Genomic DNA, 25,065 nt, shown 5'->3' with positions numbered 1-25,065 from the left:
GGTTCACATCTGTGTGTGTGTGTGTTGGTGCTTTTTTCAAAAATGCACTACAGTTCATTTACGATTTCCTATGGGACACGTTCACATCTAAAAGGGTCAGGGACTTTTAACGCAAAATGGTGCTTTATTGGTTCAATACACTTCAATGGAGAAGCTGCAGAAAAGAATGTAATGTGTTTTTGCAGCAATTTCAGTTTTTTTAATCTGCCCAAAAAAATGCAAATTGCAGTAAAATCACGTGCGCAAAAGGCACTGCAGAAACAGATCAAAAGAAAACTGCATAGGTGTGTACTGAGCTTTATGCTGGCCACACGGATCAAGAGGACACAAATTTTGTTTGGGGGCAGTATTTTCAATATAAAGCAAAGATCAAGGTCATGGGGACATGACTTCTAGGCTTCCATGAGAGGTAGTGAGTCAGTCAACAGTAAGTGAATTCAAATGTGCTTGGGACAAAAACAGATCTTAACTCTGACAAATAACTTAAAAAAAAAAAAAAAAAAGAAAAAAGGGGGACAAACTTGAACTCTTGGTCTTTTTCTGCTGTGTCTGATTCTAAGGTGGTGGAGGTGATGGGAGTAAGTAGAAGTGTAAACGGTACTTAGATGGGATCCAGTTCTACCAACTATAACTAGCTTCTGTTTTCACAGCTGCCATGTCCCTAGCATGCCTCAAATAGTTGATAGATTTTGAAGTTGGCCACAGGATTTTTATTTAAAGGAAAGGTATAAAACTCTTTAGCCAACAGCCACACTTCTGAAGTAGAGTGAAGATTTATTTTAATTTTGCTTTTTGTCCATAACGCTAGGCAAACATCACAGAAATGGAGGTCAGCATTCCATCAAAATTGCACAACTCGCTAATTGGAGCCAAGGGACGCTTCATAAGATCCATCATGGAAGAGTGCGGAGGTGTACATATTCACTTCCCAAGCGAGGGCTCTGGCAGTGATACAGTCACCATCCGCGGACCAGCTCAGGATGTAGAGAGAGCTAAGAAACAGCTGCTGCAGCTGGCAGAGGAGAAGGTAAGATGTGGTGTGTCAGGAAATTAACACCAGTTATGGGTATTTATTTCTCCTAGCTTTTGTGGATAGTTATGGTATGCTTGTTTTAGCATTTGTAATTAGTGGTCCACTGTGATTAAAAATGTAAACGTCAAGATAGGACTTATAAGCTACACACATGTAGGCTGCTGCGTTCATTATCTGTACAGTACATCTGTTACAGGTGACCGTTAATCACTTGTGTTCGCATAATTCACAATTGGTATTATAGCCAGCTGTGTCATATGCATTTCTCAGCTCATCTAAAAAACTGTTCCGTCTACAGAGATTTTCTTCATCTATTGCCTACTTCATATACTAATAGCTTGAGAGATTCGTTCATTGACTGTGCTCCATTATTGAGAACCAGAGGGTTATGTTGCATTCCCCCCACCAGGAGTAGGACACTATGCAGAAAAAGACTTGGCTAGGCCTATGGGCGGTCCTAGGTGATATGCACCCTCCTCTCTGCTATAGGCCTTCATTTTTTTTTTTGTTTTTTTTCTGCATAGTCAGGAGTAAGGACCTAGTTCTATGCTGGCATCTCTGGTCCTGGCAATTTTTTATTTATTTTTTCTCTTGAATCTTTTCCTGTGAGATCTACAATCAATTGCCGGACTGGGCGACGGGCTGGACACTAAGATCCAGTGGTCTCCCCAGTCTAGCTAGTTAGCGCGTGCAGACCGCAGCTATGCGCTAGGTCGGCCGCAACATAGCCCCACTGGACGGGGCTAGTCCTCCAAGTTAAACGACCTGCAAGGTCGCATATGACCGGGTCTCTGCCTGAGGCGCAGCGTTCCTCATCCCAACAGCCACCCCACTTTGGAGGATCAGTCTGTGTTACCCACTCCTTCCCTGGAGTGCTGTGGGGGTGTGGGCACTCCCTGGAGTGGTCAGTCCCTCTGGTGTTCTCCTCCAAATCCCCCCCCCCCCGGTGAGGCCCGGGGGCATCTGGCTTAGGTGCTTCGGACAATGTCCCACCCTCCCTTCACCCTCCAGGGTTGTCACTGTGGTGGGAAGGGGGGGGGGGTACACCTTGGCACCTGGATGGTTGATTGGGTGACCAGGCATCCGCAGATCTGCACCTCCTGCAGCGGCCCTCCACTAATTTAGGCTGGGCGCCCTCTTCCAGGCGGACAGTGCTGTGGGAGCTCTGAAGATTTGAGGGTTGAGTGGGCCCTCCGTAGGCTCCTCCCATGAGGTGCCTTAGTGGCTGACCCCTGTGCAGGGTTTCTGTAGGTGCACCTGTGTATGGTCTCAGCCTGTGCCCCCTGTGCAGGGTCTCTGCCAGTGCCCCTGTTAGAGGTCCAATGGTGACCCCTGGGCAGGGTATCAGCAGGTGCCCCAGTCTGCCCGTGTGGGGAGGTGTCCTGCGGCTGGGTTCTGCTCAGGGTTGTTGGAAGCTGGCGGAATCCGGACTGCCGATCGATATTCAGGGACTTGGAGTGATCAGACTATGTATGGATCATGGACGTAGACTTTGGGGGCTCCTGGTACGGATCCAGTTGGATGATGCCATGGCGGTAGGCTATCAATCACTAGGGCAGAGCCAAGAGTGTTGGCAGCCCTGACAGTAGCCAGCATCCTCCGGTGGGCAGAACGTCTTGTTCCAGCCCCCTCCGCCGTATGCATTATAGGAGTGGAACAATGGCAAAAATGGCAGGTAGTTGCCTCAGTCAGCTTGTGTTGGTCCACGCAGTGGTCCCTTCACCAGGACATGTTTCATCGGATGTTTCTCTGATGGGGTACCCTTGAGGTAGACCTGTTGGCGTCCTGGCTTAACGGAATGGTACTGAGGTTTCTGGCAAGGTCACCAACTCCTCTGGTGGACACTGCAGACACTCTAGCCCCACTCTACACCTCAAAGATTTTGCTGCGGCTTTTGTGCAGGGTCGTGGCTGAAGGGATTACGGTCATTCTAGTGGGCCCGTTAGTCTTGTTGGTCTTGGTATGCCGACCTGGTGCTCATGGTTGCTGAGGTCCCTTTGCTCTTAAGGAAGATATACTGTCCCAAGGGCTGAGCTTCCAGCCTCCTTCAGTCGATGGTTTGGATGGCCTGACTGTTATGAGCCAGGTGCGGAAGTTGACGACGTTGCTGGAGGCTAGGAAGCCTTCCTCTGGTAAGGTTTACCACTGGACATGGATAGCATACATATCCTGGTGTGAGGCACTTGCCATTTTCCCTTGTTTTTTTTTTCTCTGTGGCTCAGATTTCGACCTTCCTTCATGGGGGAGCAGAACTTGGCCATGAGTACCATCCATGGCCAGCAGTGGGCCTTGGCGGCTTCTCTCTTGTATCCCCTGTTTTCGCCACTCCCTGCTGCATACTTTTTAATCAAGGGGTTTGACATCTGCCTTCTCTGGTGCAGTCGCTTCTACTGCCTTGGGATCTACTCTTGGTGCGTTTTGGTTCTACAGAAGCATCCCCTTGTAAATATATTCGGGAGGTTCCTCTGCTTGCTCAGTCCCAGAAGGTGACTTTTTGGTTGCTATCACCTCTGCTCGCAGTGTCAAACTGTAGGCATTATGTCATATTAACCTGGTTATCCACAAAGATGAAGTGGTTCTTCGCCCTTGTCCGTGGTTCCCTCCTCTGATTCCTTTTGACTAAGGACATTGTATTGCCTTCCCTGTGTCCCAGGTCAAAATGTCCTAAGGGATTTACCTTACATGCCCTGGATGTGTTTGGGCAATTCGGGTGTATTTGACAGTCACGGGGGCCTTTTTTAGAGATCAGACACGCTGTGATGACGGACGGGTCAAAAAGGGCTATCTGATCCATCTAGAAAGGTTGCAGAAGAAGCAGATGACTCTGGTCTCTAATATCGGTGGTTGGGTTCCTCCTTTCCCCATTATGGTGCATTCTACTTGGCTGTTTCTTCTTGGGCCTTCCATCAGGCGTCAGCTGTGCTGGTTTGCAAGGTGGCCACTTGGTCGTCTGTGTACTCTTTCACACTATTCTACAACGTGGATGTGCTGACATCTGAGGATGCATCTTTTGGCCGCAAGGTGTTGCAGGCTGCTGCTGCTCTCGTGTTTGCCTTGATTTTTCATTGTCCCACCCCTCATGTTGGCACTGCTTTGGGACATCCCTATGTTTTCTAATAATGGAGCCCTGTGTCTGACTGAACAAGTGAGAAAATTGGATTTTTGACTTGCTGTAAAATCCATTGACAGATACAGCACCCACCCCTCCTAAGGAGTTTTGATGCTTCTGATACTGCTTGTTACTAAACTGAAGGTCTATAGCGGAGAGGGGGGTGTATGTTATCTAGGACTGCCCATAGGCATAGCCAAGCCTTTTTTCTGCCTAGTGTCCTACTCCTGTAGGGGGTGATATAACCCCATGGTTCCGAATAATGGAGCGTTGTGTCAATAACTTAAAGAAATGGATTTTATGGTAAGTCAAAAAATCAAAATGGTTACTTTCTTATCGGATACTGTATGCTTCTAAAATTTGGGGGGTCATGCAAAAACAAAGTATTTTGCATAAGCTGTAATAAAGAAGTTTATTTTGTTTTCCAGCAAACAAAGAGCTTTACCACAGAATTGCGAGCCAAGCCAGAATACCACAAATTTCTGATTGGGAAAGGTGGTGGAAACATCCGTAAAGTACGGGACCAGACGGGAGCCCGTATCATATTTCCCACTGCTGAGGATAAAGACCAGCAGCTTATCACCATTGTGGGCACAGAGGAGGCAGTGAAGGAGGCCCAGAAGGAACTGGAGTTTCTCATCAAAAGCTTGGTAAGACTTGCATTTCAAACAAATATTGTATGGCCGTACCAGGAGAAGGGCATTATCTTTTCACCTGTCAGTCACATGACTGGCTCTCGATCAATCAGAGCACATACCGGTCAGAGGGAAGGTCGAACTGAAAGGCTTCCTATTCCAAACCAACCAAGTTTTGATTTTGCACCAGGTTTGCCATCCTATATTTTGCTAGTTGTGATCAAATTGTTGCTGCAGCAAAAAAAGATTTCTGTAAATACAAATTTCGGTTTCCCTGCCTATATTTACATTGCAGTCTAGCAAGTGGTGACCTGGTCTGTTTACTGAAAATATGGAACAGCATGCAGGCGGAAATAATTGGCCACATCAAAAATGAATTGTACATTGCAAATATTGATATTTTTTCCCCCCGACAATGCTGTGGTTTCAATTTAAATCACTGCTAAGCTAAAATGATTCTGTCCACCACTCAAACGGTAAATGAGTGTTTATTTTAATTTTACTTTTATTTATTTTTTTCATGTCTACTTATCTCAGTCTGGTCTCCCAACCTTCCGTGTCTATCTACTTTATTGTAATGTCTTTTGTAGTTTTATTTTTTCCATAAAGCATCAGCTCAAGACCTCTTCCAGCTGCCCCCCCACCTCTCTTATGTCTTGTACCATCTGTTGCGAACTAGGAGCGCATAGAGAGCACACAGAGGCAGATCACAGTAAACCCAATGCACAGGCGTTTATTGGGGGGCTTTCGGTGTGCAGAAAATAGGAAAATCAGTCCACAGAACAGACAGAAGGCACAGCAAGGGGAAAGGTCTTCAGGATGACAATCTGGGCCAGCAAAGAGTTTGCAACAATGGCAAAAGGAATATTGGGACTTTATATGAAGCATAGCTAAGAACAAAAAGATTTGAAATCACGTGATCATGGGCTCCAAAAAATAAACATTAAATCAGAAAAATAACATGATAATATAATTCAATAAGATCTCAGCAATTTGTTACATGATAATGGCATAATTGATGAACAAAGAAAAAAATAATAAAATAATAAAAAGTAAAATAATTATCTTAATACAAAGTAATAAATGGCACACCTGCAAAACGGAGTTTGGTCCAACAGGGGTTAAGACCTTGGCACTGGCAGAGCAACACAGGCAAAAGTTGGCTCGGCGGGGTTTAACGGTCCTTGGCACAGAAGAGGGCACCACAGGGAGTGCAGACTCACCAGACACAGCAGGGCGGGCATATATCCCAGGGGACGGACAGCTTCTGGGGGGGGCGGGGTCCAGCCACAGCTCAGGACCACCCAGGATGCAGCACCAGGTCAGGACAATGGTAGCCCCATGCCCCGTTCCAGGCACATTTATTCCCTGAGTGGGGCTCATTCTCGGTGTCCAGGTAACTCAAGACTTGGCGGCAGGTGAGGAATCCACCTTCCGAGGGGAAGTCGGCAGCCTGACGCTCGGCTGAGGCGACCGACATGGCCTCCTTGGGGGGTGAGAGGAGCAAGAGGGGGTAGAAGTGGGGGGGGGGGGGGGAGAGCCACTGATGCCCTCTTTTGTTTTTCTGATAATCTTTTAACCTACATGGAGACTTATCTTCCATACTGAATTATCAGAATGTTGATTGGATAGTTGAGCTGCATGATTAATCGTTAAAAGATTACGATCTCGATTCATGTAAATTTTGCGAAAACGCATCGTCTCCCAAAAGCATGTGGTAAAATGTGTTCTGGTCTGATGAAACCAAGGTTGAACTTTTTGCCCATAATTCCAAAAGATATGTTTGATGCAAAAACACTGCACATCACCAAAAACTCCATACCCACAGTGAAGCATGGTGGTGGCAGCACCTTGCTTTGGGCCGGTTTTTCTTCAGCTGGAACAGGGGCCTTAAAGTGGATGTAAACCCACTCTCATTAGTTCTAAACTACTGCCATAGTGGTGATCTATAAGGATATACATGCCTCCTGCATGTATCCTCACCTTTCAAATGTCCCCCCTTTAGCTGTTGGAAGCCTCAAAAAAGTCAAGATTCAGTGGGCGGGTCTGTTGTGTGGCACTCGGTGGGCGGAGTCATGTCAGCAGACTCTTCGCCCACCTCTACACTCCCCTTGGCCAGAGTAACACCGACACCGACACCCCCCCCCCCCCCCCCCCCCTTTTCCCAAAAGCACTGTGAAAAAAGATATTTAAAAAATAAAACCCCACCCTCCCATCGTTGTTAGAATAGTACAAAAAAAAAATTGTAAAAAAAAATGTAATTGTAAAAATTTTATAAAAATAAAAAAAAATCCACTGGTACCAAAAACAAAATTTTTTTATCGTAAAGTAAAAAAATAATCTGACACTGTCCACTATCCTGACACCATCCTGCATTTACTACCCACCACTGTACACTCCGCATCCCTGTGATTTGCACCACATTGCTGTTCAGATCATATGTGATATCTGTGCAATGCGATTTCAGCTATACAAACTGGCTGAAATCGCATTACATTCGGACCAAACTCGCACAGGACCCTTTTTTTGGTCCGCACCAGAATTGCATGGGCGTTCACACCTATGCGATCCAATTCAAGTCCTGTCAGTAACGACGCCCCCATTTCAGCTCGCATATCGCACTGCGAACTGACAGGACATGAATCGGATCGCATAGGTGTGAATACCCATGCGATTCTGGTGCGGACCAAAAAAAGGGTCCTGTGCAAGTTTGGTCAAAATGCGGTGCAATATCATCCATACTATCTGTGTGGCTGAAATCGCACTGCGCGGACATCGCATGTGATTTGCACTGCAGTGCGGTGGGAATCGCATGCCATCTCGCACAGCACACTGGTGTGAACTGGCCCTAAGCTCATTCAGCCTTACTGGGTGTAATTATAAAAAGTGAGAAATCCACCCCTCCCCCACATAATGAGAAACATCCAGTCAAACACACAGTAAAGCCAGCCAATCCTGGTAGAGCTGGAGGGGAGGGGAATGTGAATTGTGAACTTTTTACACAGGATGTGCCTCTCAGGCTAGTGCATGAGATATGTAGATAACCTGTCACTCACAGCAAGAGGGAGGTTTTGACAAAGTTTTAGAGACTTTGTCAAGATTTCTCTAACAGAACAATAAGACGATTGCTCAGGACTGGAGTAACTCTGTGTGGCAAGACTGGGCTCAAATGATAGGAAATCTTATTCTCTACATTATGACATAAAAAAAAAATTCGTGTTTACATCCAATTTAACCACTTTCAGACTGGACCATTTTGCTGGTCAATGACCAGAGGTCTTTTTACAATTTGGCACTGCGCTGCTTTAACTGGTAATTGCGCGGTCATGCAATGTTGTACCCAAACAAAATTTGCGTCCTTTTCTTCCCACAAATAGAGCTTTCTTTTAAAGGTATTTGACTGACTGCGATTTTTATTTTTTGCGATATAAACGTAAAAAGACCGCAAATTTTGAAAAAAATATTTTCTACTTTTTGTTATTAGAAAAATCCAATAAACTCAATTTTAGTCATACGTTTAGGCCAAAATGTATTCAGCCACATGTCTTTGGTAAAAAAAAAGTAAATAACTGTATATTTATTGGTTTGCGCAAAAGTTGTCCCATCTACAAACTAAGGTACATTTTCTGGAATTTACGCAGCTTTTAGTTTATGACTGCCTATCTCATTTATTGAGGTGCTAAAATGGCAGGGCAGTACACACCCCCCCCCCCCAAATGACCCCATTTTGGAAAGTAGACCCCCTAAGGAAATTGATAAGTGGCATGTTGAGCCCATTGAATATTTTTTATTTTTTTGCCTCAAGCGATTGAATAATGACAAAAAAAAAATTTTTTTTTTTTTTTTACACAAAGTTGTCACTAAATGATATATTGCTCACACATGCCATGGTTATATGTGGAATTGTACCCCAAAATACATTCTGCTGCTTCTCCTGAGTACGGGGATACCACATGTGGTCGACTTTTTGGAAGCCTAGCCGCGTAGGGGGCCCCGAAAACCAAGCACCGCCTTCAGGATTTCTAAGGGCATACATTTGTAATTTCACTCCTCACTACCTATTACAGTTTTGAAGGCCATAAAATGCCAAGATGGCACAAAACACCCACAAATGACCCCATTTTATAAAGTAGACACCCCAAGCTATTTGCTGAGAGGCATGTTGAGTCCATGGAATATTTTATATTTTGCCACAAGTTGCGGGAATATTACAAACTTTTTTTTTTTTTTTTTTTTTTTTTTTTTTTCACAAAGTTGTCACTAAATGATATATTGCTCACACATGCCATGGGCATATGTGAAATGACACCCCAAAATAAATTCTGCTACTTCTCCTGAGTACGGGGATACCACATGTGTGGGATTTTTTGGGAGCCTAGCCGCGTACGGGGCCCCGAAAACCAAGCACTGCCTTCAGGATTTCTAAGGGTGTAAATTTTTGATTTTACTCCTCACTACCTATCGCAGTTTTGAAGGCCATAAAATGCCAAGATGGCACAAACCCCCCCCCCAAATGACCCCATTTTGGAAAGTAGACACCCCTAAATTTAGGGGCACACTAGTGAGACTCAGGTAAAAAAGCACTTAGGCTGTCAGCGTCTGTATCAAAACGCTACAAAAAAAACTGTTAGCGATCGCAGGGATCAGGCCTGACTCTGCGAACGCTGCAGTTATGTGTGTTGTGTTTTGTAAGTGACAGTGATCGATCGATACTGCACTTGGGTGGGCTGGGCTTGGTGGAGGGGCTAAACGCAGGTGCTAGCAGGTATCTGGGCTTATCCCGCTAACAATGCGTTTTGGGAAACCTAAGCTGCTGGCGCCGCTAATATAGATCTGATCAGATACTATATTACTAAGGGAGGTGTATGCTTTGTGCGTGGGTGTTAGCGATACTGGCACTAACCTGACGCTGCCTGGGGCGACACAGACCTTATCTGACCCTCAAACTTATATCACCCGCCGGGTGATCAGGGGGTTTAACCTTTATTGGGTAATAAATGGCGGGTGCCCTGAAACTATAAAAAAAATAACTAACCAACCAGCGTCACCTGTAACAGTTATATGGTGATCACTGGTGAAAGGGTTAACTAGGGGGCAATCAGGGGGCTTTATGCGGTAGTATATGGGGGTCCCTGGCGCTATAAAAAGTTGCGGCGAACCTAAATACCTACCTGCCTAACTAGCGTCACCTGTGACACTAATACAGCGATCAGAAAAATGATCGCTTATTAGGCTGGGTTCACACTGGAGCGATGCGGGAACGCCACGAATCCGCGGCGGGTTCCCGCATCGCATGCCTCCCGGCGGCAGTTCACACTGCCCTATGCGAACTGCTGGGAGTGTCAGTGAAATGTTAATGACACCCCCAGATCAGTTCGCATATCGCAGTGCGATCTGCAAACTCGGATCGCATGGTGTGAACACCCATGCGATCCGATTCTGCTGCGGACCAAAAAAAGGGTCCCGTGCGAATTTGCGGCGGGTGCGGCGCGAATTCAGCCATACTATCTGTATGGCTGAACTCGAATCGCACAGAGATCGGATGTGATTTGCACTGCAGTGCGGTGCGAATCACATTCGTTCTCATAAACCGCTGCAATGTGAACCCAGCCTTAGTGACACTGGCGACGGGGGGTGATCACGGGGTTAAACCTTTATTGGGGGGGTTAGGGGGGCACATTAGAACTAGGGGTACACTAGTGAGAATAGGTAATAAATGGCGGGTGCCCTGAAACTATAAAAAAACTAACCAACCAGCGTCACCTGTAACAGTTATATGGTGATCACTGGTGAAAGGGTTAACTAGGGGGCAATCAGGGGGCTTTATGCGGTAGTATATGGGGGTCCCTGGCGCTATAAAAAGCTGCGGCGAACCTAAATACCTACCTGCCTAACTAGCGTCACCTGTGACACTAATACAGCGATCAGAAAAACGATCGCTTATTAGGCTGGGTTCACACTGGAGCGATGCGGGAACGCCACGAATCCGTGGCGGGTTCCCGCATCACACTGCCCTATGCGAACTGCTGGGAGTGTCAGTGAAATGTTAATGACACCCCCAGATCAGTTCGCATATCGCAGTGCAATCTGGAAACTCGGACAGGAATCGGATCGCATGGTGTGAACACCCATGCGATCCGATTCTGCTGCGGACCAAAAAAAGGGTCCCGTGCGAGTTTGCGGGGGGTGCGATGCGAATTCAGCCATACTATCTGTATGGCTGAACTCGAATCGCACAGAGATCGGATGTGATTTGCACTGCAGTGCGGTGCGAATCACATCCGTTCTCATAAACCGCTGCAATGTGAACCCAGCCTTAGTGACACTGGCGACGGGGGGTGATCACGGGGTTAAACCTTTATTGGGGGGGTTAGGGGGGTACCCTAGAACTAAAGGGGGCTAACCCTAACTGCCCTAACAGTTATTAGTCACAAATGACACCAATGCAAAAAAAAAAATGCAACTGGTGTCACTGTGACTGGGGGTGCAGGGGTGATCGGGGGGGTGAAGGGGAGGTGAGAGTGTGCCTGGCATGTTCTACTGTATTGTGTAGTGTTGGTGCAACTCACCGATCCTCTCTCCTCGGTGCCGGAACGAAAAATACCGACACAGAGGAGAGATTACATCACTTCCTCTGCCTGTGTTTACATTACAGGAGAGGATTCCGAACGCCGCTGGCACCGGGGGGGGGGGGCCTGATCGGGCCCCCCCCCCGCGGGAAGGCAGGGACGTACAGGTACGCCCATATGCCTGCCCGTGCCATTCTGTCGACGTACATCGTCGTGCGGCGGTCGGCAACTGGTTAATCAAGGTAGAGGGAATTATGAACAGTTCTAAATACCAGTCAATACTGGCACAACCTTCAGGCTTCTGCTAGAAAGCTGAATATGAAGAGGAACTTCATCTTTCACCATGACAATGACCCAATGCATACATCCAAATCAACATCAGGCAGAAGGATAGTGGTGGGATAGATGGGATCAGTGACACTGGCACTCACCTGCTCTGTGTCAGTCAGTTCCCCCTCCTCCAAGCTCAGTGTGTCTCTGCCTCCTTCCTCTCTTCTGGTGCCTCCAGTGAAGCCTCTCCTGAAGTGGGGTCTCCTTGAGCTCCCCCCCCCCCTCCACTTTACTGGTTGTCAGCTCATCGGCTGACTTTCTGCTTCAGTGTCATCTCACTGCATACTGCGGTTGGAAGGGGAGGGGGCTTTATCCACCAGGCAGGCTCTGCCTCTGTTTCCCCGAGAGGCAGAGCACTGCATGTAGCGAGGGATGATGTCAGATCGATTTGACCCATCTGAATTGCGATGCGTTGATTTTGTGATTATATTCAGCACCCCTAATATATAAATAAAAAAGTGTGTGTGTATATATATATATGTATGTGTGTGTGTGTGTGTATATATAATGTGTATATATGGGTGTGTGTATGTATGTGTGTGTATGTGTATATATAAATAAATAATATCTCGCTCTCGAGTACACCCCCCCACATTTTATTCTTTTCATGTGACAACACTGAAGAAATGCCACTTTGCTACAATGTAAAGTAGTGAGTGTAAAGCTTGTATAACAGTGTAAATTTGCCACCCCCCTGAAAATAACTCAACACACAGCCATTAATGTCTAAACCGCTGGCAACAAAAGTGAGTATGCCCCTAAGTAAATGACAAAATTGGGCCCAATTAGCCATTTTCCCTCCCTGATGTCATGTGACTCGTTAGTGTTACAAGGTCTCGGGTGTGAATGTCAGTGCTCAGACCATACGCTGCATCAAATTGGTCTGCATGGCTCTCATCCCAGAAGGAAGCCTCTTCTAAAGATGATTCACAAGATGGCCTGCAAACGGTTTGCTGAAGATAAGCAGACTAAGGACCTGGATTACTGGAACCTTGCCCTGTGGTCTGATGAGACCAAGATGAACGTATTTGGTTCAGATGGGGTCACGCTTGTGTGGCGTCATCTAGATGAGGAGTACAAAGACAAGTGTCTTGCCTACAGTCAAGCATGGTGGTGGTAGTGTCATGGTCTGGAGCTGCATACGTGCTGCTGGCACTAGGGAGCTATGGTTCATTGAGGGAACCATCAATGCCAACATGTACTGTGACATACTGAAGCAGAGCATTATCCCCTCCCTTCGGAGACTGGGCCGCAGAGCAGTATTCCAACATAACAATCCCAAACACACCTCCAAGATGACCACTGCCTTACTAAAGAAGCTAAGGGGAATGGAAGGTGATGGCCTGGCCAAGCATGTTTCCAGACCTAAACCCTATTGACCATCTGTGGGGCATCCTCAAACGTAATTTGGAGGAGCTCAAGGTCTCTAACATCTACCAGCTTTGTGAGGTCATCATGGAGGAGTGGAAGAGGACTCCACTGGCAACCTGTGAAGCTCTGAACTCCATACCCAAGAGGGTTAAGGCAGTGCTAGAAAATGGTGGCCACACAAAATATTGACACTTTGGGCCCAGTTTGGACATTTACAGTTAGGGGTGTGCACTCACTTTGGTTGCCAGCGGTTTAGAATTAATGGTTGTGTGGGTTATTTTGAGAGCACAGCAAATTTACACTGTTTATACAAGCTGTACACTCATATTAAATTATTTTTTTCTGTTTGTGTATATATAGGATAACATTGTAGAAGATTCCATGTCTGTGGATCCTAAACACCATCGTTACTTTGTGATCCGGAGAGGACAAGTGCTGCGTGATATTGCAGAGGAGTATGGTGGCGTAGCTGTCAGCTTTCCTCGCTCTGGTGTGCAGAGTGATCGTGTTACCCTGAAAGGTGCAAAAGAATGTGTTGAAGCTGCAAAGAAGAGGATCCTAGACATTATTGAGGATTTGGTAAGATTCAGCTGACCAGCTTGTTGCTATCTGTAGCATTTCTGGATAACTGTGGCAATAATGTGGTGGTTATTACTATTATCCAGGAGGCTCAAGTGACCATTGAGTGCATGATTCCTCAAAAATTCCATCGCTCTATAATGGGACCTAAAGGCTCTAGAATCCAGCAGATTACTAGAGAGCATGGCGTGCAGATTAAATTTCCTGATCGTGAGGAGAACCCTCAGGGAGGTAACGAAAGCTCACCTCTAGTGCTGTAGTATGAAAACCAATGTAATTAAACATGGGCTTTCTCCAACTCCTGCATTTCTTTTCACTAGCACCCAATGCCGAGTCACCAGCACAAGAGAATGGGGAGGAAGGGCTAGAGGCTAAAGTTGCTCCTGAGCCTGGCTCACCTAAGAAGTGTGACATCATATTGATATCTGGCCGGAAGGAGAGATGTGATGGAGCCAATGAAGCACTGAAGGTAAGTGAACACCTGTTTTTCATCAGTAATTTTTTGAATATTTACCCCCTAATGCCACATGAAGTAACACCTTGTGTTTTTAACTGCTTGTTACTTTTCTAACTTTAGCCTATGCTTTCTGTAGGCTCTTGTACCTGTCAGTATTGAAGTAGAGGTCCCATACGATCTTCATCGTTACATCATTGGACAGAAGGGGTCTGGCATTCGTAAGATGATGGATGAGTTTGAGGTGGGTATATTTGTAAAGCAGTCTTCTAAAGTCTATGAAATATCTGCTTTTTATAATACTTCATTGTGAAGTAAGAACCAGTCTGCAGTTATCTGTATCTTGTGATTTATTTATTTTTTATTTTTTTAAATTGGTATGGTTTACCTAGAACAATTAGTTTGAGACTAGAAACATTACTGCCCAAATACAAGGCTTGTTTGGGCTTCTAATATAATTGTATTGCGGTCACTCTTTGGGTTCTGTAGCTGCTTGAATGCAGTAGAAGTTCCCTAATCCACGCTGCTGTTATAAATGGAGATATCTATGTGGGTATGGCTAGCCTGGGAGTTGACACCATCTGTCCTGACAGCTGACTTTATTTGATATTACATGCTGCCTGCTTAATTCAGAGGTGTCCTTTCTGGTCACCTGCTCTTATATCCCCCCCCCCCCCCCTAATAGAGCTGAATTGTGCCTGCATGAAAATGTGTAGTCCATTTTGGGGGTGAGCAGAAAAGTGTGCCTACGTTCACAAGGTGTGCATGGAGAACAGGATGTCTGAGAACAGAATGAAAAGCTTGCTTTTGAAAAATTGGACAAAGACAAAAGATAGCACATTCTACTTTGTATTTAAACCTACTGCATTTATTTTATTAAAGTGAGTTTACTGTCCTTTTTAAAGTGGTTGTAAACCCTTACAAACCACTTTGACCTACAGGTAAGCCTAGATTAAGGCTTACCTGTAGGTCCAAGCAATATCTCCTAAACCTATATGGTTTAGGAGATATTTGCCCGAAAACGGGCACCGCTGTCTACGGCGCATGCCCCGTAGACAGCGGCGCGCAGACGCACTGAGCGCGGCATTTCCAAGAATGGAGCTGCCGCGCGTGTAGACTCCCGTGCGCATGCGCGGGAGTGACGTCATCACGGCTTTGCCGAATGACAGCTGCGCAGCTGCGAGACCCCACCAAGAAGATGGATGCGGCGGACTACAGGGGACAGCGGTGACTTCGCTGCCTCCTGTGTCAGGTAAGTGACACATAATGGGCTACTATGCTATGCATAGTAGTCCATTATGCTTTGCCTTTGCAGGGAATGAAAGAGGAAGTAAACTCATCAGGGTTTACTTCCTCTTTAATGTACATTTAAATGTTTGACCCTAATCATTACTTTTTTTTATTCTATCATTATATTGATAATATATATATATATATATATATATATATATATATATATATATAATGAAAAGTGCTTCACCCTTATGCAAATTCTCTTGTTACAGGTGAACATCCAAGTGCCTGCTCCTGAACTCCAGTCTGATGTTATCATCATAACTGGCCTTTCCAGTAACTTAGACCGAGCTAAAGCTGGACTTCTAGACAGAGTGAAGGAACTTCAGGCTGAGCAGGAGGATCGGGTGAGTTCTATAAAAATGTGACCTGTTCAGTGCTGTCCTGTGTGGGCATTTCCCAGTCTTGTTACCATCAACATCTTGAAAGCAAACCATGTCTGTGAGAATCCTCCTAGAATCCAATATTTTGTAATAAAATTAATTGGAAATATTTCTAATGACTGATGCTTTGCTTCTAATGTTAAGTACTGACACACTTTCCTGTTGATCATCATTCTAGATTATTGGAAAGCATTAGGGGTATCTGCGCTACCAAATTAGCTACTACCTAATACAAAATATAAAGCAGCCAGCACAAACTGACTTGCAAATAAAAAAAAAAAAAAAAAAAAAAATATATATATATATATATATATATATATATATATATATATATATATATATATATATATATATATATATATATAAAATCTATCAGGGGTTGACAATTTTGCTTGGAATCTAGGAGCCAGCTAAAAAAGTTAGGAGCCGGGTCCGTGATGGCGATCTGGACCTGTCCCTGGCCTGACATGGAGACGAGTGAGGGGAAAAGCCCCAAGCCCCTCACCTGTCTCCAAGTCATTGCCCATAGCTCTTAGAGGGACATTTTATTTATTTTTTTCAAATGACAAATTTTTTTTAAATTGCATTTTAGTGTTAATATGAGATATGAGGTCTCTCTGACCCCAGATCTCATATACAAGAGGACCTGTCATGCTTTTTTCTATTACAAGGGATTTTTACATTCCTTGTAATAGGAATAAAAGTGACACACATTTTTTTTTTTTTTTTTTTTTTAAAGAACAGTGAAAAAAATAAAAATAAAAGTTAAAATAAAAAAATATATATTTTAAACGCGCCCTGTCCTGCCAAGCTTGCGTGCAGAAGCGAACGCATATATGAAAGCAGTGTTCAAATCACACATGTGAGGTATCTCTGCGATCGGTAGAGTGAGAGCAATAATTCTAGCCCCAGACCTTCTCTGTAACTTAAAAAGTGCAACCTGTAGAATTTTTTAAACGGCGCCTATGGAGATTTTAAAGGGTAAAAGTTTGTCGCCATTCCATGAGCGGGCGCAATTTTGAAGCATGACATGTTTGGTATCGATTTACTCGACGCAACGTTATCTTTCACAATATTAAAAAAAATTGGGCTAACTTTACTGTTGTCTTATTTTTTTTTTTTTTATTAAATACATTTTCCCCAAAAAAGTGCGCTTGTAAGTCCGCTGTGCAAATACGGTGTGACAGACAGTATTGCAACGACCACCATTTTATTCTTTAGGGTGTTAGAATAATATATATATATATATATATATAATTTTTAGGGGTTCTGAGTAAAGGGAAGGAAGATAGGCTGGCAGGCAGGGAAAATTAGCATTGCATCCATTAGCATTGCTGGTTGTAATTCCAACGGCCACCACAAGAGGGCGCCAGATTCCAGAAGGAACCATAGGATCGTAGAAGGCCTCAAAGCGGGGGTCCGCGGAGACAGCATACCCCCAGCTGTGCTGCCCCAGGCGCCAGTTCGCTAATTCTAGTCGCAAATGCGACCTGGCGCCCGGGTTTTGTCAAGCCCTGATAGATATAGATATATATATATATATATATATATATATATATATATATATATATATATATATATATATGCGCCACTAAATAAGTGAAAGCCCTTTAAATAGAAAGGGAAGGATGAAGTACCAGCTGCAGTGTGTAATAGCACGACTCCACACCAGTGACAATCAAATCTCCTTACCAGAAGGGGAATGATGACAGGCATATAACCAAGATCTGATCAGCTCCCACTCCAATCACTTTATGAAAAGCTCAGCACTGTAACGGCTTTTTGGAAAGGCTTGCATCAATCACCTCTCTGTATAGGAAAGGGACTTTAGGTAATTTGTGTAATCCACACTAGTTTAATCGCTCTCAATCATGAGGATGATGTCGCAATCACTTTTCAGTTGACTGAAAATCCGATTTGTTCATGAACTGGACATCACGATTTGTGGCCAGAGCAGGGCAGGATAGAGGATCCAACATACCTGAGTGTGAAGAAGGCTTTACTATGTGCTGCATCATTGTTTTATTGGTGACATCCTCATGCTTGAGAGCGGTTACACGAGTGAACCTGGTTACCTGAAGTCCTAGCCGACTTTTCCTATCCAGAGAGGTGATTGATGCTAACCTTTCTACCAAGCTGCTACAGCACTGAACTTTTCATAAAGTGATTGGAGTGGGAGCTGTTGATCAGATCTTGGTTTTATGCCCTTTATCGTTCCCCTTCTGGTAAGGAGATTTGTCACTGTGGTGTGGAGTGTTGCTATTACACATTGAAGCTGATGCTGGAATTTCCTCTTTCACTTTCTATTTAACCACTTGCTTACTGGGCACTTAAACCCCCCTCAGTCCCAGACCAATTTTCAGCTTTCAGCGCTGATGCACTTTGAGTGACAATTACGCGGTCATACAACACTGTACCCAAATGAATTTTTTATCATTTTTTTCCCACAAATAGAGCTTTCTTTTGGTGGTATTTAGTTACAGCTCGGAGTTTTATTTTTTGCTAAACAAACAAAAAAAGATGCAAAAAAAAAAAAAAAAAATCATGTTTTAATAGTTTGTTATAAAATTTTGCAAACGGGTCATTTTTCTCCTTCATTGAAGTGCGCTGATTAGGCGGCACTGATGGGCTGCATTGGTGGGCACTGATGGGCTGCATTGGTGGGCACTGATGGGCTGCATTGGTGGGCACTGATGGGCTGCATTGGTGGGCACTGATGGGCTGCATTGGTGGGCACTGATGGGCTGCATTGGTGGGCACTGATAGGCTGCACTGGTGGGCACTGATAGGCATAGTTAAGGCGGCACTAATAGGCACAGATAAGGCGGCACCGATGGGCACAGATAAGGCGGCACTGATGGGCAAAGATGGGCACAGATAAGATGGCACGGATGGGTGGCACGGATAAGTGGCACGGATGGGTGGCACGGATGGGCACTGATAGGTACCACAGATAGATGGGACTGATGGGCACTGATAGGTGGCACTGATAGGTGGCTCTGATGGGCGGCACTGCTGGGCACTGATGGGCGGCACTGCTGGGCACTGATGGGCGGCACTGCTGGGCACTGATGGGCGGCACTGGGGTGCAGCACCTGAGGCAGATTTTGGGTGGCACTGTGGGTGGCACTGTGGGCACTGCTGGGTGGCACTGTGGGCACTATGGGCACTGCTGGGTGGCACTGACAGGGGGGCACTTACTTTATTTCAGGATGGCACTGCGGGTGGCAGGTGGGCACTGGCAGGGGGCAGGTGTCCGTTTAAATTGCTGGCCGTGATCGGGACTGATGTCCCGAACACGGCCGCCGGCGATCGGCTTTTTTTTTTCTCCTCGCGCTGTCAGCGCGAGGAGGAATACTAGCCGATTACCGGCTCCGTTTTATCACATGATCAGCTGTCATTGGCTGACAGCTGATCACGTGATAAGGGGTCGGGATCGACCCCTTACACGGATCGGTGATCAGGCGAGTCTCACGGACTCACCGATCACAGAGCGCGCCGCGCGCGCCCCTCAGGGGGCGCGCAGGCCGCTCGTAACCGGGACTACGTCAATAGACGTAGTCCCGAAAATGTGGGTCCGCGCTATTGCCGTCATTTTGCAATAGCGCGGATCCCAAGTGGTTAAAGGACTGTTTCATTATTTAGCGACACGTGGACTTTTTACATTCTAGATTATTGCTCAAGCCTTTTGACTATACAATGGCATTAAATAATGGCAGAAAATACTGGGAACTTGTTTATAACCTACCAGCACATAAAGTGCAGACAGCACTCTTGTTACTATTTAATGGCCTCGGATTTGGTGCTAAAAGGTGCTTCAGTTGAATTACGAAAGGAAACTGTTCAACGCTTACCAAAATTTTTACAAAAATCTTTACTGTACACACTGATTCCATACAATCTTAAACCTGTATGTGCAGGGAATGGGCAGTGTGGAAGCAAAGTACGTGTTTAGTAAGAAACTATGGATGGAAATCCAGCATGTCGGTGTGCGTCAAGGCATAGTGATATATTGAGCACTGGTCTTAACAAAAACTCAATTCCACTCTTGAGAAGAAAAAAACATTCACTGTGGGTCGTCTATGTACATTGCAGGGATTTTAACAAACTTTGTTGCAGAGTCATAACTTTCTGCTGTGAAGAAGCAGTTTGTTGTTATATCCCTTGAATGTGGCAGATATTCCACTCTGCTACACATCATACAGATACAGGCACTCTGCCTATCTCTGTACACCAACTTAAAATGTGTTTCCAGGCTTGCTGGCCCAAACAAACTATTTTCTACCCGCCCTCTGGGTGCGCTATATAAACTGTTATAAACTTCGGCAACATACAGTATATAGCCCTGTGTTCTGCAGTGAATGAACTTTCTCACATCTGGAACAAAGTTGAGTCAAGCTGAGCAATGTTAAACCATTCATAGGCAGCTTTGTATTCTCTGAATAAATACACAGCTTCCCCTGAGGCAAAGACTGACAGATGTCAATATCAGACTTGGCTAATTGGAGAACTGTAGCCAAAGCTACATACAGTTTATACAGGGCATGCTATTTGTATAAAATAGTTTGATTAGGTCAGCTTGTCCCAAAAGAACTAGTTAAAGGGACATTAAACGTATAGACCAGTTTCAAAGTCGTTTTTTTACTCTCCCAGTTTAGTTGTGAACAAAATGAAGGTAACCATTTTTATTTGAATTAAAAGCTCAGTTTTTGTAGAATGGCTCTTTTGGGAACTACCTAAATCTGTTGCACATGTTGGCAAATCTACTGAAATGGGCAGCAGGGCTATTGAATCGGGCGCAGGCAATTTTAAAGGACCATAGTATCAAACTTCTTGAATTTCCCCAATTTTACTTCTCTTCAAACTATCCACTCCCTAACATGAGGATGCCTAATATATTTCAACTTGGCATCAGCAAGGGAGTAACCATATATTCTGGGCCTCTGTTTATTTTTAACATTTTGTTTTGCAGGCTTTGAGAAGCTTTAAACTGGTTATCACTGTCGACTCCAAATTTCATCCCAAGATTATTGGTCGTAAGGGGGCAGTTATCAGCCAGATTCGCACTGAGCACGATGTCAACATCCAGTTTCCAGACAAGAATGATGAAAGCCAGGTAAAACCTTTGCTGCATTGAGGTCGGTTTCTGCAAAACTCCAAAGCCAAAAGATTTAGTATAACATGATTATAATTGTAAAAATGTATAAAATATATTGGAAGGCTACAATACATTTGTATTCAGCACTGTCTGATCCCAGATCTGCACGAATATAGAAAAATTGGCAGATTTGCTTTATTTTGTAAATGGAGCCGTGCCACATCCTGTATTAATAGGCTTATAATTTAGAGTTAAGGTTAGAGTTTTTAGAATTGGTGTATTATGTTTCCTGAAGCAAGGTAAAGTACAACCTCCTTTTTGAGTGAGAATATAAGTTGTTTGAGCAGAAGATTTAACCAATTTTTCCCTATATACATGTTTCTTGCTGTTCCTATCATACAATTTCTGTATTAAATGTCCGTAATTGTAATCTTTACAGGAACAGATAACAATCACTGGTTATGAGAAAAACACAGAGGCTGCTAAAGAAGCAATCCTGCAAATTGTTGGTGATTTAGAACAAATGGTGTCTGAAGACATTACTTTGGACCACCGTGTTCATGCCCGCATTATCGGGGCCAGAGGGAAAGCCATACGCAAAATTATGGACGAATTTAAGGCAAGTACCTTAAGAGGGTCTTTTCTGGATAAGGGGATTGCAAACTAAGCATCTTGATGCTTTTGTACTTCGTGAAACCTAAACCTGAAGTATTCATTCCCTTTCTATTGTTTATGGAAAATGTTTCCAGAAATTGGCACCATAATTTATCTATTCGGCTTGTAATCACTCACTGATGCCTGAAAAGTAAACAAAGTCTGTCCAGAGACCCATTGGGTAGTACCATCATGCCTGCTGTAGCATAGAGCTTGTGGAGCAATTCTGTCGATCAAGGCTTGCATGTCACACATCTGCCTTTCCTGTGAAGGCTATGTGTCGGCAGCCAGGGGAGTTATTAATTGGTTATGGAAAATGAGAGCTTATCTGATTCCAAAAAAGTAGAACTGTGCCAAACATCACTTTTCAAATGCATTTCTTCACCCAAATATGCAGGTTATAAGGTTTCACAATGTGTGCATGCTAGCAAAATGCAAAGCTTCACTTTTAAACAACCTCTTCTTTCCCCAGGTGGATATTCGTTTCCCTCAGACTGGTGCCCCTGACCCCAACTGTGTGACTGTAATGGGAAAACCTGAGGATGTAGATGAAGCCATTGATCACTTGCTGAATTTAGAGGAGGAATATGTAAGTATATCCAGATCAGGGCTGTTCTACTTGGATTATGTCTGCTGGTACTCATAATGTCAGATGCCATGATCTGCATACTTCCAGTTTAAACATTGTTTTGAAACATGCACATGCTTTTAAAGTTCTAAACTATTGAAGTGTTCTATATACATCGTTTGAACATCTGGTTTCTCCTTACACTCACCCTTGGAGGAGGAAACTATAGACTCCGAAACGCGTTGGGTGTGAGAAACCGTATAATTGCACTGTACACTTGCATGCTCTACTAGTTCTAATAGATGTTCAAACACTTCATGTTTTTAAATTTATACACTCTATTTTTTGTTACTAATTTTCTAAATAAAAAATTTATAATTATCCATATACATCATTTAAATCTTTCTGATAAAACTCATGCCTTAAAAGCCCACCACACAGGGGAATTAGTCTTTCTATTGTTTTGAAACAAATAAGCTTTATCTGACACTTCCTTTTCAGATGTCTGATGTGGTGGAGAATGAAGTGATGCAGTCATACCTGAAGCCCCACTCTCAGGAAGAGTCCAAGCCCCAGCCATCCAAGGGCTTTGTGGTGCGTGATGCCCCCTGGGCATCTACAGGCAACAATGAGAAGGTGAGATTGTACAAGGGCCCCTATAGAAAGTGCATTCTATAATGGTCATATTTTGCTGTAAAGGTTCATTTTAAGTATGAGAAATGGGTGCTTTTAATATATTTTTAGATAATTTACACTGACATTCCTTCTTTTAAAGTGTGTGGTTTTATTTAACAAGGCAGGGTCACACCAGTTTAAAATGTATTAATCTGGATCATGTTGTTAGTGCAAGGTTGCAAATCAACAGTTTCACATCTAATAGGGATGATGTGGAAATTTTGTTTCCCGCTGTAACACACCCAGCTCAAACTGTTGCTGCCTTTACATCATGACCAATGCATTCCGTGTCTAAAATTAGGTAGTTATGAAGAATTTGTACATCTAGATGTTGACTCCATCTTCCTTTTTCAATGACATCTCTTGCAGCAGTTGAAAATGTTCCCTGAACAGCCATTTTGTGAGAGGTTTCTTTTCAAAGTGGTTCTGAAGCCAAAATATTTTTTACCTTAATGCATTCCCGGCATTGAGGTATAAAAGGTTTAGGTAGCAGTATGCCCCCTTATACATACTAATAAGCTGTGCCCATCTGTAGCAGTTCTCCCTGTTCGCACAGGTGTTCAGACAGCGGGAGCCATTGGCTTTCGTTGCGGTTAGTCAAATCTTGTGACGGGGGCATGGGCTGAGCTGCAATGTCTGTGGATGCAGGCAACGTAGTTTGGGAGTGAGCCCTGAGGTGTGCCCTCATAGCAGGTAGCTTGCTGTGGGGGGCACACCAAGAAGCCAGAAGCACTGGGGGGGGGGGGGGGGAGCGGACAGGTGAGATGGCTCGGGGTGCTCTGTAGAATTCCATTGCACAGAGCAGGTAAATACCTGTTTTATTATGCAAATGTTTTTGTCAATCGCTTTAAAGACAGTTTACATTCTTTTTTTTTTTTTTTTTTTTTTTTTTTTCCCCTCTAGGCTCCTGACATGACCAGCTCAGAGGATTTCCCCAGTTTTGGGGCTCCAGTCCCCCCTAAAACATCTCCATGGGGCCCCAAGAGACACAGCGGGGGAAAGGGCCTGATGCCTGCTGACATGTCTGCTTCCTGTTAATTCTCCTGTTGCTGTGTCTGATTCACTCATCCCGTCATCTCCTCATCTCCTTCTTCACCCCTTTCCTTTGCCTCCCAGAATCTTGTATAACCGGTCAATGCTGCAGGGGTTTACTTGGCACTTCTGGGTTTCTGGCTCCTCACAAAAAATAATAAATGGGCAACGTAGTGACAGGATAGGCCATAGTGAGCAAATTATTTGTCCCTACAGCTTTAGCTATTTAAAGCTGTTTGCTTGAAAGTGCAAACTTGCCACCACACAGCATCTTGCTACTCTCCAGAGAGGCAAATGGTGTTGACTTGATTACCAAGACTTCTTCCCTATTTTAATGGTTAAAGTCTATGCATAGTATGAAATGCACCAAACCATTGGAAGAAATAACCATTGGCCCACAGTTGTGATATACTTGGTAGTTATGTGCTTAAAAAAAAGTGAAAAAAAAAGTTTTTACTGAGAGGTTGGGATGACTTGGAGAGCTGCATAGGTCTCCTGAGTGCCATCCTGATGTCCTCAATACACTTGGGTCTTAATACAACTGCTGTCCTGCTGCAGTGCAGAATGTATTGTAAAGTGCCCTGTAACCCTGTCACTGCCAGAGCCATTGTGGGGGTAGGATATGCACAAATTGGGGGTTTAGAGGGTGTGAACACCTTTCTCCCGCTTCCTCTCATTTGGTTTTAAGTCATTACAGGCAATTGTTTTCCAAGCTGTGGAGAAGCCTAGAATTTTACAGTGGTGGCATCAAAACTGAATTTTACCCCTTTGCTGCTGATGGAAGACATGCCATGAGCGGACTTGGTTAGAGAGCTCACCGCATCTGAATAGTCCTGTCACAGCCCTTCCTCTTGTCCCCTTACCTCTGATGCCGGGGGAAAGGGATCATGTTTTGTCCTGTTTGGGTGGGGGATAACATTAGCTCCAGGTTTATCCAGACCTCTCCTCAGCCCCCTTAACCCTTGGACATTTCTTCTTACTGTGCCTCAGTATCAACTTCCTGTACACAAAGTTCAGGAAATAAACATCCTATAAAAGCCAAAGTCTTGTTTTTTACTGGAATAATGTGAAACATGGTGTTTTTTGTTTATTTTGGGTAATCTTGTTTATTTTGTGAACGTATGGGTAATTCTGATGTAATTGCTGAATGGCGCTAGAATGCGTCTACAATTATGGCTTGATCTGTATGTGCGTCAGCAGGGTTCAATAGGAGTTCATAATTGCACATCTAACACCCTGAACATACCTGAAACATTACATGGCAAACTGCCTGTGCAGACCC

The 25,065-nt window shown here is 44.4% G+C and overlaps 1 protein-coding gene across 2 annotated transcripts in view; it reads left to right on the top strand.

The window, feature by feature from the left end:
• The window catches only part of HDLBP (high density lipoprotein binding protein), a 75,150-nt gene extending 50,324 nt beyond the window's left edge, over nucleotides 1-24,826 (top strand). For both annotated transcript variants that reach the window (XM_077488420.1, XM_077488419.1), the window contains exons 17-28: nucleotides 809-1,027; nucleotides 4,571-4,792; nucleotides 13,408-13,626; nucleotides 13,713-13,857; nucleotides 13,947-14,095; nucleotides 14,220-14,324; nucleotides 15,586-15,720; nucleotides 20,729-20,872; nucleotides 21,294-21,473; nucleotides 21,981-22,097; nucleotides 22,578-22,712; nucleotides 23,655-24,826. In XM_077488420.1, coding sequence (XP_077344546.1) covers nucleotides 809-1,027; nucleotides 4,571-4,792; nucleotides 13,408-13,626; nucleotides 13,713-13,857; nucleotides 13,947-14,095; nucleotides 14,220-14,324; nucleotides 15,586-15,720; nucleotides 20,729-20,872; nucleotides 21,294-21,473; nucleotides 21,981-22,097; nucleotides 22,578-22,712; nucleotides 23,655-23,789 — 1,905 coding nt within the window. In that variant the 3' untranslated portion in view covers nucleotides 23,790-24,826. The remainder of the gene's footprint in view (nucleotides 1-808; nucleotides 1,028-4,570; nucleotides 4,793-13,407; nucleotides 13,627-13,712; nucleotides 13,858-13,946; nucleotides 14,096-14,219; nucleotides 14,325-15,585; nucleotides 15,721-20,728; nucleotides 20,873-21,293; nucleotides 21,474-21,980; nucleotides 22,098-22,577; nucleotides 22,713-23,654) is intronic.
• Nucleotides 24,827-25,065: the final 239 nt, after the last annotated feature.

The sequence above is a fragment of the Lithobates pipiens genome, unplaced genomic scaffold (genome assembly GCF_037356315.1).
Source record: "Lithobates pipiens isolate NorthernLeopardFrog02 unplaced genomic scaffold, aLitPip1_a1.2 Scaffold_18, whole genome shotgun sequence".
Classification (NCBI taxonomy): Eukaryota; Metazoa; Chordata; class Amphibia; order Anura; family Ranidae; genus Lithobates; species Lithobates pipiens.
Note: the sequence above shows the minus strand (reverse complement) of the source record. Positions and strands in the feature narration are given on the sequence as shown.